Below are 20,869 nucleotides of genomic sequence, written 5' to 3'. Positions count from 1 at the left end.
GTTAAGAGAAGTGGCGTCAGAACAAGAACTGTTCATTATCTGGATAGCTTGTGGTCACTAATGCCCGGTCAATTGGTAGCAAGACCACTTAATCTGAGATTAAGAAACACAACAGGACTTGGGACCTTGGGCTGACCCCTATTTGTTGTTTAGAAAATGACTTTATTGTGTTAACAGTAATAGATCTACTTCATATTCACGGATGATTTCCATTTCTCTTTGGTCTATGTGTCCTGCCCAAATATTTGCATTGTGCGCGTCTTATTAGCTGTGGCAAATTCAAATTTACAACTGTAGGGTTCCGAGATAAAATCTGTCTCGCAGGTGTGCGTTTCCACACATGGTGTAGGACAGGGTGGGGAGGGAGAACAATGGGCCGCGCTGTCATACACCTGTTCCAGCCACCGACCTTCGTCTAATGAGGACAGGAAACAATTACTTACAGGTCATAAGTTCTCAACGCCGGCTTGACACTGATGATGTAGATAAAAAAGTAACTATCCCGACTTTTCAACAACTGCGCGCTCTAACAGATAGTACGTCTGACGGAAAAGCGTCATAATTATACAAAATGTTGTGAGAAAATTTAAAAGAACTCTTGGTTGTCTCAGGAAGGTGACATCAGATGGATAATAACAGTTGTTGATCTAATTAGTCTGTTAGCCAACCGGCAGCCTTGGTGTGTCGCTAAGGTGGTTGAACTTCCACATCCATCATACCTGTCAGGCCGGATTAAACAATCACTGTTACCACTTGACAGGGGAAGAATAAAGGCCCACCTTGTTTCCTGGCAGCCAGTGCGGCTTGCGCCCGGGCTAGGTAGGAAGACTCGAGGTCCCCCTCGGGCAGGGAGGTGCTCCCATCTTCAGGTGGCCCGTCAACCTCTCCATTCACATCTTCTAACACTGGGGGGGACAACAGCAACTCTTGTTGTAAGAATCACAGGCATTTCATCTTGTCCCAATGTAAGACAAAAAATGACACAAATTTTTCCTTTACCCAGAAACAAAACTCAGAAATCTCCCCATTCACATCTTGTAACACAAGGGGAACAACAGCAATTTAAAAAAAAAAACTGAAATAGCAACAATGCAATACGATGGACAACCGAGGCAGCATGCATGATATCGGGTGCCATGAACAGATACAATAGTATAACACAGTTTACATACAACTAAGACTTCGGATAGGACGTGGAGGTCCCGTGTTTGAGGAAGGTCACACCTCGAGAACGTTAAAGAACCCACCACACTTATCAAAAAGAGTTACTGTAGGGATCGTTCCCGATGTGAGTGGATGAAATAAATCTGTCCGGTTATGCAGCTTGTACTCTTCAGTACAAACCTGGTGTGTTACAGTATTAGGTGGTTTACCAGGTATGTAATACAAACTAACTAGTATGGACTGGTGGTGGGACAGAAATAGAAACGGCTTTCCGTGCAGCAGTTGGTTCTGATCAGGCAACGGCCACCTGCTAGCTATGTGATTGCCCTGCAAAATGTCACCTAAGGAAAAGGAGAATTCGAGTCGGGATTACCAGGATTGCTTACCCCAACATAAAAGAACTTTTAACATCTCTCAATTTGTACCTTGAACAAGACATGGTTTAAGTACCTGACCTGCCTGTTCAAACAAACAGAAATAATTGGAAACTTTGTAAAATCTTCTTTGAAGTTTTGCTGAGCCTAGACTTTACTCTAAAGTAGAGGACTAAGACAGGGCAGTGACAACAGGTCGGGAAGAAACTGACAATGAACAAAGTCAGTCATTGTGTTCTAGATACCCGCGTGAACAAAAAGTCTTTAATTCAGGACTCGTGATTGTTGATGGCAGGATGTCTGAAACATTTAAGTCAAAAAGCTTACCTCCAGGAGTATACTGTAAAATGCATTTAAGTTTGAAGTGATTTAATTTCACGGTAGGGAGAAAACGGAGTGTTCGCGCTGGTTTTCAGTTCAAGCTTTGAAACAAGGTGGTAGGCGGACAGAAGACAGAACAAGCATTTTTAATTGGTTTTAAGTTTGAAAACCGTGAACAATAAACCACCGTAAACAACATTGCATTTACAGTAACTATCTTGTGGACAGATGACTTTTTTTAGAGGTCCTGACTTAGACTCATTTAGAGGCAGCAATGGTCCGAGAAAAAAGGAGCTTAAGCCAATGATGAGGTACTGTAAATGCATTTAAGTTTGTGTGCTCTTTATTTTGCGGTAGAGAGAAAATGGAGTGTCCGCGGTGGTTTTAGGTTTGCGTTTGAAACAATAGTAGCGCTACAGTCATAGGCGGGTACAAAGTTTTGCGGCGGTAATAAGTTTGCACTGAAAATTCACCGCAAAAACGGCGAACATAAAACCACCAGGAACATTTCTGTTTGAATCTTCACAATAGAAAAGTGTTTACACCTACCACTTGATCACACACCATGCAGTCACCAACTGACAACAGCAGGTGCATGTAAGTAAGGAAAGTTAGGAAACACGCCATAGTTGGCACCTTGGTGGCACCTTGTTCCTTAAGGACCTGGGCGTTACCGGTAATGGGGAGTCCCTAGACTTGACCCTGACACGGATCGGGACTTGTCCAGCCATGTGATGAGAGCAAACTTTGTACAGGTGGACCCCTGATCCATGTTTGTTTGTGTGTGTCTGGGAAGGATCGCTGTAACAAACACTTGAATTCCTGAGAGTCTCCTTTAACACTAGAGAGTTCTCAAGGTGTTGCTGAGACACTGTTGGGCATTGTTACAGGGTAAGAGTGAGACGTTTATATAGGGATACTGATAGTTACATGGGGATGACCCTGTAGCTCGACTGGTGGCAGTTAAGCTCCTTGTTCCAATTAGTAGGTAACCGGGAGACCCCGGTTCAATCCTGGGAAGGGCATCTTGGTTGGGGTTGCACCCATCTTTCAGAAGGGACCCTGTGTTCGAGGAGGTGCCTCAAGCACATTAAAGGGGAAGGGTTAGTAGCAACCCCTTCAGTGTAAAGAAATACACTAGCGACTGAACTATGTGCGGCTAGACACTACAAGGGTCTGAACGAACCTTGTTCTTTCTGCAATACTGCTAAGGAACTGAGAAAGCACAGACTTTTCATGTGCTTAATCAAATTGTCCAAAGAAGGTGTGCATGCATTTTTTTCTGTGTGGCATTATAAGGGAGCTTTTTTAACTCGCCAGAGCAGCAGGGCTGCTCTAATTCGGGTAAGTGGAAAGACCGGTACCCTTATAGGTACGGTACCGCACACTTGGTACATACCAGTCAGTCTCCTGCCTAGCGCTCCCTCTGCCATCTCCATGTAGGAAGGCAGTCCCTGGTGCTCAGAGTCGGACTCTTCACTTGTACGTCTCACTCTGACTGACTTGCTGGCCTCGTCCAGCAGCTTCCTGAGGGTGTCCTCGGGCAGACTGGGTGTTGGTACGGAGGCCATGGTGAGGTGGGAGGATCTGGAGGAGGCCTGAGACCTGGGGGAGAGGGACTCCTGGAGGGACTGGGTCTCGGAGGTGGCCCGAGAGGACACCTGGGCACACTGGTCCAGCAGGGCCTGTAACTGGTACTCCGACAGGCTGGGGGACTCCATCTGATCAAACGGAAGGAAAATAAATATATCAGAATCTATCTATCTACAGACTTATGGATTTAAGTTCATGGTAGTTTTTATGGTAAGCTCTTCACTGCAAGCTTGAAACCACTGAGAAAATGCTTGTTTTGTTGTCTGCCTGCCTACCACTTTATTTCAACCGCAAACTACATTGTAAATACCACAACACTCAAAACAAAATTAAATCACAACGAACTTGAATACTACTGCTGGGTAGTCAGTAGGTTGACAGTAGAATTACAGTACCTCCAGTTCCACCTTAGTCGGCAGCTCCTCCAAGTACTACTACTACTTCTACTACAGTTACTGCTACTACTACTACTTCTACTATTACTACTACTAAGAAGGCAGTAAATGACAGTACCTCCAGTTCCACCTGTGTCTGCAGCTCCTCCAGCTCCCTCTCGATGTCCTGCAGTCGGTGCTGCTGGTCTCGTACCTGCCGCGTGTCCCGCAGCACGCGCTCGCCCAGCTGCATCACGTCCAGCGTCGACCGCAGGTCCGTCATCTGGAACAGCTGACGGAGGAAGAACGAGGATTACCCAAGGATCACTGACGATAGGACACAACGATGGAACCGTCATGCATGGGGGTGCCTGCAAGGCTTTAGGCTAAATTCAGAAGAACCCCTTTATACGTCACACTCATCCTTTAATACCAAAGTTAAGGTCATTTCATTTAAATACCAGCTGCAGGGCCCAAGATATACATTTTTGGTCTGAAAATCGCAAGAAAAAACATAAAATTGATTCTGAGCAGAATTTGAAAGTCCTTATCTATACTTCTTAAGACTACATTCAAGTACATGTGTGCCAATTTTGGCGCTTTTAGACCTATTTGCACAAGTATTCAGCTATGCCGCTGGACTACAACGTATCACGCTAAAATCAATGAGGGCAATTACGCAAGATTTGGTCATCTCGCTACGAATTACGCAACACTGTATTAGATGGATTTCCCTAACTACCGAAGAAGACCACTCAGGGGACCGATAAAACTATGTGGACAGGTGGTTACTATAGACAGGATTTTTAAAGCTTATGTCGATGGGAAACATTACTGTAAATGCAGAAATGTTCGTGGTGGTTTTATGTTTGCGGTTTTAACGGTAAGCTCTTCGCCCCGAACTTGAAACCACCGCGAAAGTTTTTTGTCCCCCTACCCCTTGTCTGCTATTGTCTCAAACGTGAACTTAAAACCACAGCAAACACTGATTTTTCTCCCAACCGCGAAATCAAAACCATGCAAACTTAAATGCATTTACAGTATCTAGGGGACAACAAAAAGTGGTCACATTGGCCAGGTGGTTTTATGTGGAGGTGGTCACTTGTACAGGTTTGACAAATTGGCAAGGGCACATGACAGGCACGTGGGGTCTACTATAGCATAATTACTACATACTGAGGCAATCAGTCACATGTCATTTGATACACCACACTGGCACTTTCACTTTTAAAACACTCTGCAGCAAATGATATAAAAGTATTCTAAGTTTTTCAGCCTGTATAGTAAGAAACTAACGACACACACACGCAATGCAAATAAACTTGATAAAAACCTGGTAGCTAAGTTGTATTTTTTCCATTTTATCCTGCGATACAAAATTGAACCATATCATAGTATAAAATATCAACCAATTTTATCAATGTTTTAGAGTCATTTCTGGTATACAGTATGGTAATGCTCCATTCTGGTCTACACTCGGACTACATAATCTGAAGGGCACAGGCTAGTCAGGCAGATCTCCATACGACTGGCCTGACAACTTTTTTATAGCCATGAGATATCCCTACCAAGGTCCTTCCAGGTCATGCTATTTTTAAACCTCCTAAATAGCCATGATGCGGACAGGATGTCCCACTGTGGAGCAGCCCAGCATGGCGATGCGTCCCGTCAGAGTTAGCCAATAGCGAACGTGCCGGATCAGTGGGAGTGGGGTCTTTTCAGGACGCTAAGTCCTTCAGGATTTTACTTGTTAGGGACAGGACCAATTTTGGGACAAGGAAAACATAACAGTTGCTGACACGACCGAAAGGAGAATCCAAGAAGAGGGTTTGCAGGCTCTTAACTTCTGTAAGGCGTAGGCAGCCTATTTTGACGTCTGGTTATTCATAGGGAAAGCCGTCTTATTCGCAGGAATTTTGCGTAATCGCCTCCCTTGATTTTAAAGTAATTATACGTATGGCATTCTTCTGAATTAAGCGTAAAGCGGTCAGGACCCCCCCACGCAGACCCTCCCAGAAGTGTAAATCAGGCGACAGGAAGGCTAACAATCAACAACAAAAGTACCGCCTCGTGCGCCACACAGAGCCATACCAGATGCTGCGGGGGACCATCTAATTCAACAAATCAGCTGCTACTTGCTTTCAATTTACTCCCCCTAGCTACCTTGGCCTTGTGAAGAATTTCGGGGCGGACCGGCATCTGCGTGTAGTCGCGGGAACTTAACTTCTTCAAAGCTCATGCAGATTAAGTCCATTCATACTGATATAGGAGGTAGTAAAACATTAATGTCGTACAGCTGCTTTCTATTTAACATCATTAGACATCCTAGGGAGATAGCGCTGCTCATTTCCTACACAAGTACATTATACTTTTAGGTTTACAAGAGGTGATGATTTCAGAATGGTGGGACATTACATTGGGGGGTTCCGTGTTGAAGGAGTTGGCTTGAGCATGTTAAAGGGGATGGGATAGCAACCCTTCGCTGTAAAAGTATACCCTGCTACTGAAACAGCAAGGAAACTTGCTGCCCTATGTGTGCCACTACGCACTACAAGGGTCTGAACGAACAAAGGAATGTAAAATACTGTAAAATACTTTAAACAATATTATGTCATACCTGGGCCGCGAAAACGTTTGATACGGGTGTTCCGGGCTTCCATAGAATATTTAGAATGCATTTCAAGCGCGCCGGTTGCGTTGCTGCGAAAATTCAAATACCGGATCAATGTTGCTACAGTTTTTTGTTCGAAGACACAAAACTCCTTCAACTTCTGGTGAATTCCGCATTGAAATGTGTGTTTTCTCGGGTGGGTATGACAAATAAAATACAACAACGTGACTGTGTATTCCGCATCACGGTGTATTCCTACGGCCGTCGGGCGATCCTACCCTCGGTCGGGCTGGTACCTCGGTTGATACGGAATACCCCGTGTTGTATTCTATATATTTTCAATCCTAAAGCCTTACCTCGTCATTCTGTATGTCGAAGTTCCTGGGACTGCTACAGATCGACTCATAATCATGTGGTGGTAACAACACCTGTAAGGCATACAAATACCAATTTATGAAGGAGTATAGTCAATATAACATCAGTGTACTGTAAATTTTGAAATGTTCGCAGTGGGTTAACTTTATATTTGCATATTTTTTCATGACCTCCACACAACAAATTCACTTTAAATATGCGTGTCCAATGTGCTGCTACAGTAGTACAGAATTGTTTCAACCGTCTCTGCTAAAATAAGTGAATTTACAGTACATGGTAATCAGTTTTAAGATATTCAGATAAAACCAGCAAAGTAAGTCATATACCCGACTTATTTCATCCCTAAGCCAATTGGTGCGTATTTAATATAACAGCATAGACTTTGCCAATCTTGGAGACACTAATGTCGTAGGATGCCAAAATCAATTCCAAAGCCAAAGAAGAAGATGTGAAAGAACGAAAAAGAAGAATCTTTTATCTGGTATATAATTTGTGTGTTTTAAAAGTTTTGTTCATCCTTCCTGATTTCATAATGAAGGCAAATTTTTTTGCCGAACTTTTTATTTGCACGCTTGCATCATGCCATCCATATAATTAAAAAACATGGCCTTAAGCCATACAATAGATGACATCTGTCTAGCCCTAGCTTTCGTCATGAATGTATAGTAACACTCTTTCATTCAATATCAATAAATGCATATGGTGATGCATGTAACTATTAGACTAATCTGACCTGTAGTTTAGAGTCGATGTCTCTGAGTGCCTTCATGTCGTCCTCCTCTGGTGTGAAACCAGTGCCGGGGACCAGTGCCAGCTGGAAGGGGTTAACAGGTGTGTCTGCAGCCTACAGGTGGAATATATTAGCATATATAATCATATATATCTGCATATAAGGGAATATTACCCTGTTACACCCTGTGTGTGTGTGTCTGTTAACAGGATAACTTGAGAATGCTTGGGTGGATTGTGTTGATATTTGTTGTGTTGGTACATGTAGATCTTGAAGAGACTGTGAAATGATTAAATTTTTGGGCCCCACCCAGCTTATGGTACTGCAGTTTTTTGTATCTTTTGATCTGAAGATGGTACCATCATCAAATCAGAGTGGTTGATACATGTACATGTAGCTTTTGATGGCCCAAAAGTCCTGTTACATGTATGTCGGTGTTCACAGACTAGTTATGCCCGACACCCCCATGAATACAATGGAACAATCCAACGAATTTCTTCACGAAACTTTTCGCAAAGACAAAGTCAATTTACCACTAAGTGTTGCCAGGAACTACCATGTGAATGCAGACCCTTTTCCAATATGCCATTTATATTTTACATACTGCAAAATCAAAGTTTGTCGTGTGTCTAAACGACTTGTACATGTACAATGTATGTAGGGCCCACTCAGGAGAAATTAACAAGAAGGCAGAAACGCTGAACATGTTACTAACTGCCTAGCACAGATGGTAGAATGTACAAGGTGATGAAATTTCCTCAAACCACAGGAAGCACAATTTTCGGGTCTCTTTAAAGGGCAGCTGAGTCAACAGATAAAACTACATGAAATTCATGCTATAATATTGTGATTTTTACCTAGTTAGATAGTACTGTATATTACATCTACAGATCTAATCTAAAATATCCAATATTTTTTTGCCATTCCTACACTGTACCTTTCAAAGAAAAATATAACATTGAACATAAAAAGGACTCAGTTCAAACCTTTGCATTAAGGTTTGGATTTCACCACAGCATAATAAAAGGGACATAATCCTATTGCATTTAAGTTCGCATGGTTTTTATTTCGCGCTAAGGCAAAAATGGAGTGCAATAGTTTTAAATTTGCGGCAGCTCTATAGTCTCATACTGCTACAGTATTGGATAGAATATTTTGCGGTGGTTTTAAGTTTGTGGTGAAAGGGACATAAAACCATCGCAAACATTTTGCATTTACAGTATTTTATAGCTTCTTCTTTGCCCTAGACACCACAAGTTTACTTTGATCTATATCAGGAGGCGACAGCTGACACTACGGAAGACCCCTTTCAACAGTAGGCTATCACACTTATCTTAACAAGAATCAAGTAATGTAAATATAACAACAAGGGATATTAGGTGTATCAACTCAAAGTGGCAATTAAAATCAGCTCCTGTGGTTTGATCACTTGGCTGGCTGTTATTAGAGGGTCTGCATGGGGGGATCCTGGCAAAGCTTAACGGTAAATTTAGGGGGCCGACAACGTTTAACGGTAAGTTCAGGTTTATTTTATGGTAAAATGACCTTTCATTGCAAAAGGTTTTTGGTTCATTGCGTTGTGCCATTGCACTCAAGAGTATCTTGCAAAACAAGTCTGCGAACACTGACGCAACCAGACACTCCGTTATGAGTTTTGCACAATCCAGCAGTCGACTTAACGATAGGAATAATTTGTCAGTAATGCTAAACGAAGAATTTGGGATAACAAATGACGAGCTTTGCAGAATCAAAGCGACCAATTACGCTTCACGAATAACACCGACAACGCTTTACATTGAATTACAGCATGCCAGCTACGATTAACAGTGAATTAGAATAGTGCAAATCCATTTTGATATTGCAGTTGGTAATTTTAGCGGTTTGTGGGAAAAGTGAGTAGTGCACTGCATTTAATTTCAACGGTGGGAACAAACATCATTGTCACAAATGTTAGTGATCAAACATTTGCGATGATAAAATTTTAGCCGTAGACTAGTGACTGTTAAAATAGCTAAAATTAAGTTACTGTTAACAAATCAAGAATTACAGTATACGTGTAGCTCGCTACACCTTACTGAAAAAGGCATTATGGTGATGGCAGATGGTACATGTAGTTCACAACACTATCCAACATGAAGTTTACAGAAAACCAAGAGGATGGTATGACTGATCTGACCTGGATGAAGTGTAACCTTTTAAGAACAGCAAAACAACTTTAATGGAACTTCAAGCAGCCCCTTTGGTCTATCACACCTGTGGAGACCTATGAGGGTCTGCATGGGGGGATCCCGAAAACTTTATGCTGAATTCAGAAGAACCCCCATACATATTACGCTAAAACAAGAAAGGCAATTACGGAAAATTGGGTTGCCTGGCTACGACTTATGTGCATAACACGGCTTTTCCTACGAATTACGGGAAATCAAAATAGGCTGTTTACACCTTACGGAAAAGAGGATGCAGACCCTCAGCTATCCCCCATGATGGTTTCAGGGAGGTGTTGCCACAACACACAACTGCTCAATCTACACACATCCTTAATAAGCTGGATAATGAATGTGCTAAAAGGTTTGTTAAACACAAAACAGACAGTAGCTCCGCCTAAACAGGCTATCATTACACGTCCCAGCTGACAGCTGCCCGGCCTAGCATTAGGGGGGTACAAATCGTTGCCTCTATCCCATAATCCTCAGCAGTACCCGCGGCTTCTGAGCCGATGGTCCGTTCAAATCTCGGCTTGTCTCAAATTAGTAGCTGTATTTTACTTCAATTACTGTGCACCTGCTGTGATGTTCACTTGACACACCATTTCCAAAATCTATGTCAAACTTTTCGTTGTCTTTTAAGTCAAACTTCTGATTTAGGCCTGTCACCTGATTACTGTAAATGCCTTTAGGTTTGCGGGGATTTCATTTCATGGTAGGGAGAAAATGGAGCGTTCGCGGTTGAAAAAAAGGGGGGATAGAAGACAGAAAAAGCATTTTTAACTCCATGAAAAAAGTTCAAGGTCAATTTTGGGCCCCCTGGTAAGTGTCACTAGAACTGCAATGGCGTATTTGTAAAAATCTTCCAAGGAGAATAACTGAAGAAAGGAACGACTGATTTTCATGTTATTTCTTAAAGTTTGCGGTGAAGGGGTAATACAGCAAAAACGCAAACATTAAACTACCATGAAAATTTCCACATTTACAGTACAATACATGTACCTGGCCAGATCGACATACAAGACTGTCACACCTAGTAGGCATTTACAGAATGATGGATCATCTTAAAGTCAAGTTGGAAATGAACTAGAACATTTTTTAGTCAACTACCCTAATCTTCAAGGTGACAACTGTTCTATCATTTGTTTGAACTGCAAATTTTAAACCACCGCCAACACTTCATTTTCTCCCTACCGTGAAATAAAATCCCAGCGAACATTTTCCCCTTTTACAGTATTTGATACAAATACAGAATTTTCCATCTGACCTTCACACGAGGTAAAGTATACATGGCCGAAACTTTTTGAGCAGTTTGGTCCATTGGCCAGCTTTTGCAGAACAAAAATGTAGCTAACGGTACCTTCTTTATCAAATATTGCCTTTAACCGAGTTTCTTCTTCTTGGCAAGTCCATATAGAATGGGATAGCGTTGCGCGGTTTCTGTTGGATCATGTGCAGAAGTTTGGCCTGGAGCGAAGCAGACTTTTCACCTGCTTTGTGTTTTAAAAGAAAAAAAAACAGCTGTCAGGTAATGACTGATTGTCTGCAAGGTCTCAAGATGCTTCATTTGGACCTGAACACAGCTCCGCCATTGTTGAATTAAGTAGCAAGGTGCCACGGATTAATGATTATCTATGATTAATCAAAGGAGAGAACAATGGATAAAAGACAAGGGGACAATACATTGTCTGTAGATGGCATTATGGTACAGTGACTCCCAACAATGGGGCGTTGACATTGACAACGTCGGTTGCAGCGACCTGGCGCCATATCATGATAATATATATCGTCTTACCGGTACTTATTTCCGTCAAATTGAACGCTGCCTAAGACCTATGTATGAACCCGTGACAGCCTTAGGTCATAATGTGAACATCAAGTCAGCTCGAACTTTGCATTCATGATGGTAACTTGCGTTTAGCTCGTTGAAAAAAGGTACGGTAATGCGACATTTCCTGCTGCAAATGCAGATTGTTGTGATCTCGCACCTGCATGTACTTCGCCGTCATATTCTTGATCGGCATTAAGCTGCTGTTAAGTTTGTTCTTAACTGTTAAGTGTTTCAGAACAAACTTTCAACACATTACAACAAATGGGGGGAAATGATGCACGCATTTGATTAAGATTTCTTCTTTTGTCCTCTGTATTGACAAATTGTCTAGAATTTTGTTGAAATTTTGATCAAACGTACTAACTGTTATTCTTGGTTGATATTGTTTTTTGCCATATTTACTAGTATTTGCCACTGATCAGTAACTATTGGTTCTTTTTGTTATTTACATTCTGATAGTTTTTGTTGACATGGACTTTTCATATTTCATTCTGTAATCTTTGGTTGATATTGATTTTGTTATATCTATTTCCCAATGATATCATTACTTTTATGGATATTACTTATAGCTCATTTCTGTTCCAGCTTTACTTATTGTTTTGGATCCATGGCTTATGTTATATTCCTGTACTTTCTTTTCTTCTGTTTTCTATTATGTGTTGTTCATTTTGTGAAATGCAATGATAATAAAAAATTTTAAAAAGCTGCTGTCAATTGTTGAAGCCGCGTTCATTCATGACCTTCAAAATGTTTTCAAACACAACATGGGTAGGAGCTTGTGTAGGGCAGTAGGGACACTGATTCTCCACTTTCCAGTAAAACTTTAGCAGATGACATTCCTTTAGGAAAAAAAGGTGGCCTGAAGGCCTAGGAACAGTGTTTACCGGCGTGGACCCCCGAGCCAGTTTTCTGCAAGTACTGGAATCTAGTCATCCATCCCACATTGTCGTTAAAAGTCCATTGGCCCTTTACTGATTGATCACATAAGGCGGGTGGCAGAGACTGTTGGACTCCATTAGACCACATTGTTTGCAGTTTGAACTTTAAATCACTCCAAGGTACACAACAGTACCCTGCCCTGCAGATGGATATCGACCACGAGATGGGAGGCATTCTTGGCAACGCAGTCTTGTGTTGTCCACGGAAAACTAGAACAAGACTTTTGGCAGGTACACTTCAAGTTGCCTGGAAGGGCATCACATTAAGGACGTTCCGATACGATCACACCTTTATCATTGTTTTTCTTCTTCTTATGAACACAAATTTTTTTCTAAAGCATGCGTAAAGATTGGGGTTTTTCGTCTTTCATAATCTTTAATTTCAATCTTTACCAATGCTTTAAAGTATGCTTAAAGATTGGTAAGTAGCAGCAGGTTTCAGAAATCCAATCTTTAAGCATACGTACCTTAAAGCAAAATTGCGTAAAGATTGTGTTTTTTCGTCTCTGATAATCTTTAATTTCAATCTTTACATATGCTTTAAGGTATGCTTAAAGATTGGATTTCGTGCAGTGCAGCATACAATACATTGTAAACAGCCACCTAAGGGGATATCCATCATCTTCTCGCATTCCTGTGTGTTGATGGTGGAAATTTATGGCCAGGCGGAGACTTCCAAGGTCGGCGTGCATAGATCAAAAGTTTTCCAGCCCAAAAGTCCTTTCATGTGGCAGAGGCCTGCCCCTCTTACCGCTGGTGCAGAACAGCTAAGTAGCAGCAGGTTTCAACAGAATCCTGGGGCAGGAATCTAATCCCAGTAATAGCACCATTTACACTTTGCATTGGGGAATGCAATGGGCCAGAAAGTTTCCCCACATGTGTGAACTGTTAGCACTTACTGCCCACAACTAGGCTATGCACACAGATAATCACTGGTTAATGGCACCTGTTGCAGTAAATTTCCTTCAGCCAATGGATCTCAGACCCATCATTTTAGGCACGCTTCCAGAACGGCCCAAATCCTGGTCCTTAGTCGTTACCACCATCTTTAGGCAGCACCCTAAAGCTGTACAGTTGTAAGTCACGATTTACACAAGGAAAATTGCTGGGTATACACAATTGCTTGCTGTACACTGTACAGCGTTTGTACGACACCCTTCATTGCTGCCTATAAATCGGCCCGTGGCATCATTAGGATAGACGTACAACGGGCCATAAAAATGTGCATCAAATGACACTACAGGCCAATTTACATGATTGTACACGCGACACCGTATGACCGCGAACGTATGTCCTTGTCATACACCGTTGTTGTACGTCCAGCGATTTTCCTCATATAAATCGAGCCAAACTAGTAATTTTTCTGTATTTTTGTTTAAGAAAAAGGTTGTGATAAAATGGAAAAAACTATATCATATGATATATATGTTCTACACCAGATTATTCCAGAACCATCCCCCCCAAAAACAACTTCAAACCAATTATTGTCAAGAATCAGACATACAAAAATTGTGTTTTTCATCTTTCCTGGTTGATGGTGTAAATAAGATGGGTACTTACATTTCAATTTACAAGCTTTGCGTGAGAGAGCAAGATATTTTTAGAAGGTCATGGTGTGAAATCCAGAAATTCTTTGGTCTTCAAAATTATGAGGTCATCGGGTCAGTATTTCAGTGTTCTTTCATCAAAATATTACTTATTCTAAGTAATAGCTGGTCAAATTGGTGTGGCTTAACTACATTTGAATAGGATAAAGGAAAGTGCTAGCTTACATCTAAAGGAACAGGAATCTTCCCAATGGTACCGTAATAGTGGAGCACTCTATGAGGGGTCGTAAATATTCTGTACAAAGCGGGATAAGGGTCACATCCAGAGATGCCCGCAAGAAATACACACACAGGTTCAAGGATATGTTGCGAAGGGACTATGAACGTGCCAGACTGCACGCTATGACCGTGCTTTGGCGTGCGAACAGGCACGCGATGATCATCCTCATCGGTCGGCTGAAGTGCAGTCGGTCAGAAGTTGCCAGTAGCTATAGGTGGGCTCAGGACAGGGCTTCCTCCAGCATTCAATTATTTTCCATCTCGCTCATTGTTTGAAAGCCCATGTTATTGATTTTCATTGTTAAATCTATCACTTTAAGCTTACAAAAATACATTTTCATCAGTATCATGTCATGAAGTTAAAAATTTTTGGATGGAAAGGGTGAAATTTTCCTCCGTCCCAACAAGCAGACCTTTGTCTTGGGATGAAGAGACTGGTCCTGGAGACAGGCTTGCATGGTTCAGGCCTAGGATACATGTAGCTGGCACCGTTAAGGACTATAAAGTCAATGAATAATGGAGCTTGGAAAAAGATCAAACAGTTTGATACCCTAGAAAATTAAATTCAAACCATACTTTTGCTAAGTTTTTTCACAGTTCTATTCCGAGGGAAACATTAATTAGACACTAAGTCGTTTGTTATTCACAGTCATAGATACTTCTTTCTTCCCAGTCAACCATCAGGCACTTTATTCTTGGTGTCTTGACAAAAAACTTTAATGGCCGACACGGTCATTCAGTGTTGGCAGCTACGGGTTAGAAATGGCGTCCTCAAGGAGGTCACCCCGCCCTTCCAATGACCTATATAACGTAATTAAAACTGGTCAGTAATTTGATGACCTAGTAGTTGCCAAATTCAATCTTTACAACTCTATGAATGTACCTTTTCATTCTTTGTACTTCGCTCGTCTTGGAATGCAATTAACAGATTTTGCATCACCCTGCTGGATCTTAATCGGCAAGAGGGTACTGAAAAGTATCGGATTTAAGGGGCATTGAATTTATGTTTCCTGAGGTTGATGCCCAAGCATTGAGCTGTTGATAGATCTGCATTAAACTGTCTGCTGTGCTACATGCAGTGGACTGCTGTATCAGGTCTGATTTACACAAGGAAACTTTCTAGACGTATGACAACGGCGTACGACAAAGTCTGCGTACAACGCCTTTTTTGCGCGTGAATCGGCCCTCAATGTTGTAGCATGGCCATCTTTATAGCCCATCGTATGCCACCACCAGAGAAGACGCGACACTCTGCGACACTCCCAAACGGTGTCGTATGTCCAGAAATTTTCCTCGTGAATGTCAGGCCTTAGTGCAGTGCCAATAAGCTCAAATGGTAATTAGTCACTTATTGTGAGGTGCATTGTAGAAAACTATAGGTATATATTAAGTTGTGTGGATCTGTTGTGCCTCATCGTTGTGTGCAATATGTAGATTTACACATGTGGGGGGGAAGCCCAGATAAAAAGCTTTCTGAGACTCAATGCAATTGAAGTGCAGACTCTTATAATCAAGTGTGTCCCTGTAGTCGAGGCTAGATGTGAAGAGCAATATGACTCTTTCACAAAAAAGCTCCTGCGAATCCTCAACAACCTGCCAGAGGGCCCAAACTTATGTCAGTTTCTCCCATGCACACCTGAAAATTGTGACCACAGCATGTCTGTCCAGAACATGAGATATTCTTAAGCCCCCCCCCCCCCCCCCTCACTGGACCCGCGACACGTTGGCGACCTCGCTCCGACCGCGCTAAACCAATTTTATCGATAAAAAAACTACCCTTTTTACGCGCTGTGTGATTCTTGTTTTTTTTAGTCATACTTGTACGTTTTGCATGGTATTCCCATTGTAAAGTCAAGGCTAACTCAAATTCAATCTAGGACGCAGCGAGGTCGCCAACGCGTCGCGGTTCCAGTGAGAGGGGGGCTTAAGCAACCCTAATTTTGTCTAGCTTTCTCTGACTCTCAAGTCTCAGTTCTCGAAGTGGTCTCAACCTTTCTCAAGCTCTTTTCTCGGCTGACACAATTAAAAACCAATGGCTTTAAACCTCCGTCATCACCAGGAGATGTTGGGGTTTGGGGCACATCCCACCATTCCCAAAGGATGGTCCCAAATCCTACCAGTGATGAGAAGCTTGCAGTGCTTACATTCCACAATTGCAACTGATGAAAGTAACTTTCCTACAGATACAAACTATCGGCAAGGACACTGGGAAAAACCCTCTAGAAGAGACCCCCGGCGAAACGTGAGAGCCTTCTTTGGGGACCGTGCCTTTGATCTCAACAACATCTGTCGACGGCCACACAGAGCTAAAGGCTATGGCTGGGCCTCCTGAAGATTTGTCAGGAGAACTCAGTGTTTTGAATGAATGCTCCGAACATCATTGTTCAAGAGAAGTTGGGTCAAAAAACAAAGAAAAGAATTTTGAGAGTGAGCTTACATAGTTACAGCAAGTTACACAAGAGATGGGTGTAAGTTTTTTTTATACTCAGGCCATGCTGACTTGATTATGGATGCCATCCTCACGCTTCGCGCATCATTTTTGTCCATTTGAAAAAAAAGTAAATCATACAAAGAAGCTGCAAGAAGAGCAACATGCCGTGAATTACCTAAAAATATTGGATAATGGATACTAGTGTCATACAATGGCTCTTTTCCTATTGTAAAATTTGATTTTTTCGTAGACTTACTCCTTGTACAAAATATATTTCGATCCCCAAAGTACTCCAAAGTCTTGCAAGAATACATGTATGTGAAAGAATACAAATAATGACAATTTATTGTTTGGTATACCAGTTCTGTAAGTTCAGTCATTTGTGAAACCTTCCTGACCAGGTAGATTTCATAATAAAGGCTAAAAAATTTGGGGTGGGGGGGGGGGGGTGGGGGGGGCAACTTTTTTTCCGCACGTTCGCATCACTTTAATTTGCATGCCTAGAGGATGTCATCCATATAATCAAATCAGTGTGGCCCTACATCAAAGCCATGATATACCAGATGCAATCATACTGAGCAAAGCTGAAGCAGAGAAACTGTAGTGTAGCATCAAGTTACCGAACTTGCCAGGTGGGACCGTCTCTACCTATAAACTTGAACTTGTTTCCGATGTTGTCAAAATATGCAGGCCGCTTTCATAACAGCCTAGAAATAACACAGACTGGGCCTAAGATAGGATGTTTTTTTAAACATAAAACAGCGGAGCATAAAGTTATGGAAACATCTCCCATTCATTGCCTAAGCTCTTGTTGTAAAAGAATCGGCAGAACAAATAATCTAAGAGCTTGCTTTGCATGTTTAAAACTGTCAGCTGTCAAAACTTTGCTTTCTGGGGAGAATTTAAGGATGAGTCGTTAACCTTGAGGTGCGTGAGTTAGCGAGCAGAATTTACTATAAACTTCAACCTGTGTAATTCTATCCCCACTTTATGTGTCGTGTGGCATTGTACAAATAATCTCAGTAATCCTTGTCTATGGTGGGAAGATTTAAGCCATGACATTGAGACGAATGCCAAATAGCAGTTACTCAAGCAACTGGATTAAAGTTTGGAAATGGTTTCAAGAAGAATCCACTTCTTTTCGTCAGTGACACTGCTGAGCAAGATTTGTTGATCAGCAGGTTTTTAACCAAGAACTATGACTTGATATGCAAATAAAGTGAAGATAATTTTAGATACACATGTAGTAAAATACACTTTTCCCGCGTGGCAGACATGATAGAATGAAGACGAGGCCAATGAGGCAAAGAAGCAAAAATAATGTACAGATTTAGTTTTCCTCCTAAATCACATTAAGTCTTAAAATATGATATCCAAGTATCAATATCATAACTAATGTAATGACCGATCCCATAGTCCCCGCCCTCCTCCGTCAAAACGTAGACATGCAAAATAAAACCATAAAAATGCAAATATTTGACGGTCATGCAGCCACTTCCTCATTGGTCGATTATCTAATTATCAGGTAATCATTGGCTTAACTGCTAATTGTGATTGACAGTTAGGATCGGTCTATTATTTGCCACAAGGGCCTCGTTTTCATTCTATCATGTCCGCCGTGTGAAAAAGGTCTATAGAAAATAAAATAGACAAAGTAAACGAGACAATAGTTCCTGTTGTTTGAGCTAAAGCTGGTTCGCGGGAAGGGCTGGGACCCAAGTGCCAGACAGTTCGACCCATTGAGAAGAATGGTTGTCGGATACTGTCATTATCACTTCCAAGCCAACAGACAAAAGAGACTGCAGCCAGTCCCCTATTTTTAGAGCAGGGCATTGTGACATAACATATCTTATGTCATACCTGGGCCATGGTAACATTCAATAGGGGTGTTCCAGACTGGGTGATATTTTGGGTTATCACACAGGCTTCCACAGAATTGTTCAAACGCACTTCCATTGTGCCTCTGTTGAAATGAATTTTAAAGGTGAATCAAAATATCTTGCTAGCTAGCTAGTCCAGTGGTTAGCGACTCCAGACCAAGAGGTTGGGAATCCCATCTGTTGTGGCTCACCCGACATGCATGCTATTGGAAAGGGTCACAGTCCTTAAGGTCTCGGACCGGAGTTTTTTTGCGATTTCGTATGTAGGCCGACACCCTCAGGTCGACGAGCTACAATTCCGCCAAGAAAAGTAGGACAGAAAATGTAATCACATGGTCGAAAAGCGGTTTTCTGCTGTTTTCCGATGTATTTATCGGTATTGTCCGCTGTCCCTTTATTTTGGGTAGAAACCATTAGTAGTAAAATGTAAATTTTGCACCCGAAAATTATCATTTTTATCTCCATCAAAAAAGGCTTTTTCATGGAGATACTGTTTTGCTTGCGTTTGGTGTTTGTGTGTATGTATGTGTCACCAGACGCTTAAAGTCACCATAACTGTAGAACCTGTACATGGATTGTAATGATTTTTGGTATGTGGGTGGGTGTTAGGAGGAGGAAGGTCAAGGTCGATTTTGGGCCCCCTGGCATGTGTGACTGGAACTGCAATGGCGTACTTGTTAAAATCTTCAATGTAGAAGAACTGAAGAGTGGATCGACAGATCGTCATGTTCTTTGGTACACAGGTAGGTTAGACCAAGTTGTACACACTTAAGTGCAAACTATGCAAATGAGACCGAATTTGCATAAGTAAGGAGGTAAATCGTTTGCATGGGTGTCGTCGGATGCTTAAAGTCAGCATAACTGTAGAACGTGTAGATGGATTGTAATGATATTTGGTATGTGGGTATGCGCTGGGAGGAGAATGGTCAAGGTCAATTTTGGGCCCCCTGGTTTGTGTCCCTGGAACTGCAATGGCCTATTTGTAAAAATGTTCTAAAGGGGTATAACTGAACAGATTTTCATGTTATTTGGTACGCAGGTAGGTTGGACAGAGATGTACACACTGAAGTGCAAATCATGCGAAGTTAGTGTATTTGCGTGTGTGTGCGCATGTGTGTATGTTTGTGTCACCGTGTGTGTATGTATGTGTCACCGGACGCTTAAAATCAGCATAACTGAAGAACGTGTGGATGGATTGAAATGATATTTGGTATGTGGGTAGGTGCTGGGAGGAGAAAGGTCAAGGTCGATTTTGGGCCCCCTGCTATGTGTCACTGGAACTGCAATGGCGTGTTTGTAAATATTTTGCAAGGAGAATAACTGAAGAATGGAGCGACAGATTTTCATGTTATTTGATATGCAGGTAGGTTGGACAGAGATGTACAAACTGAAGTGCTAATTATGCAAATTCATACTGAATTTGCATAAGTAATGAGGAATATCTACTCTATTGTGGGCTTTGAGGTCGCACCATCTGTTGGTCTCTTATCTAGGTCAGTAGCTATTTATAGCCACTTCTCCCCTTGCCCGGCCAGTGTGGGTCATACCATTGAGCGATATAGAATGGGGGGAACTGGTTTAATAAAACAACAAAGTTTCATGGAGATTTTGGGTCCTAAGACTCTTGTTTTCTCACTTTTTTGATCGAGCCTGCTCGGTAAAAACGAGTTTTCCTGGGGTCACGGCATATATGCTGAGAAAGCTAATGAAATGAAAAAAATAAAAACTTTTTCGCAATCTCCGATGACGCAAATTCGGTGAAAATGCATTAAAAACGATGCTATTTGGGTCATCAGGTGAGAAAACCGCATCACCGTTGCCGCGGACTAATACAAAAAAGGCTTCGATAGCGAACCAACTGCACCGCGCCCAAAAATACTACAACTCACGGGCTTTTCAGAAGATTCAAAATATTTGTACACAGCTAAAACCATCACCAAGCAATCTCGGGCAGAAATCAGGGTGATGACCACGCACTTCCGGCAGATTACCGGGTCATGACCCAACCCCCGGTCAGATTCGAACTCCGACCCGGAACCTTAGGACGGGACATTAAGCCGTGGTCCACTGTACTTGTGGAAAAGAGCTAGGGGAATTTCCCTGGTACAGTGAACCTGTAAATACTGTACATACATTTGTACATGTAGTGTCTGCCTTCTCTGTCACGACCAGTGGAAGAATACTAGCTCTTTAGTGAGCTTAACTGGTTTGAGATCA

At 41.9% G+C, this 20,869-nt stretch overlaps 1 protein-coding gene across 2 annotated transcripts in view; it reads right to left on the bottom strand.

The window, feature by feature from the left end:
- LOC136432187 (fibrous sheath-interacting protein 1-like) overlaps positions 1-20,869 on the bottom strand; it is a 41,536-nt gene that overhangs the window by 1,857 nt on the left and 18,810 nt on the right. For both annotated transcript variants that reach the window (XM_066423232.1, XM_066423231.1), the window contains exons 10-14: positions 7,546-7,656; positions 6,794-6,865; positions 3,966-4,118; positions 3,259-3,580; positions 780-905 (exon numbers count right to left, since the gene is read on the bottom strand). In XM_066423232.1, the coding sequence (XP_066279329.1) occupies positions 780-905; positions 3,259-3,580; positions 3,966-4,118; positions 6,794-6,865; positions 7,546-7,656 (784 nt within the window). The remainder of the gene's footprint in view (positions 1-779; positions 906-3,258; positions 3,581-3,965; positions 4,119-6,793; positions 6,866-7,545; positions 7,657-20,869) is intronic.

This window comes from Branchiostoma lanceolatum, chromosome 4 (genome assembly GCF_035083965.1).
Source record: "Branchiostoma lanceolatum isolate klBraLanc5 chromosome 4, klBraLanc5.hap2, whole genome shotgun sequence".
NCBI classification, from domain to species: Eukaryota; Metazoa; Chordata; class Leptocardii; order Amphioxiformes; family Branchiostomatidae; genus Branchiostoma; species Branchiostoma lanceolatum.
The sequence above is the reverse complement of the archived record's forward strand: the minus strand, read 5'-3'. Positions and strand labels throughout refer to the sequence as shown.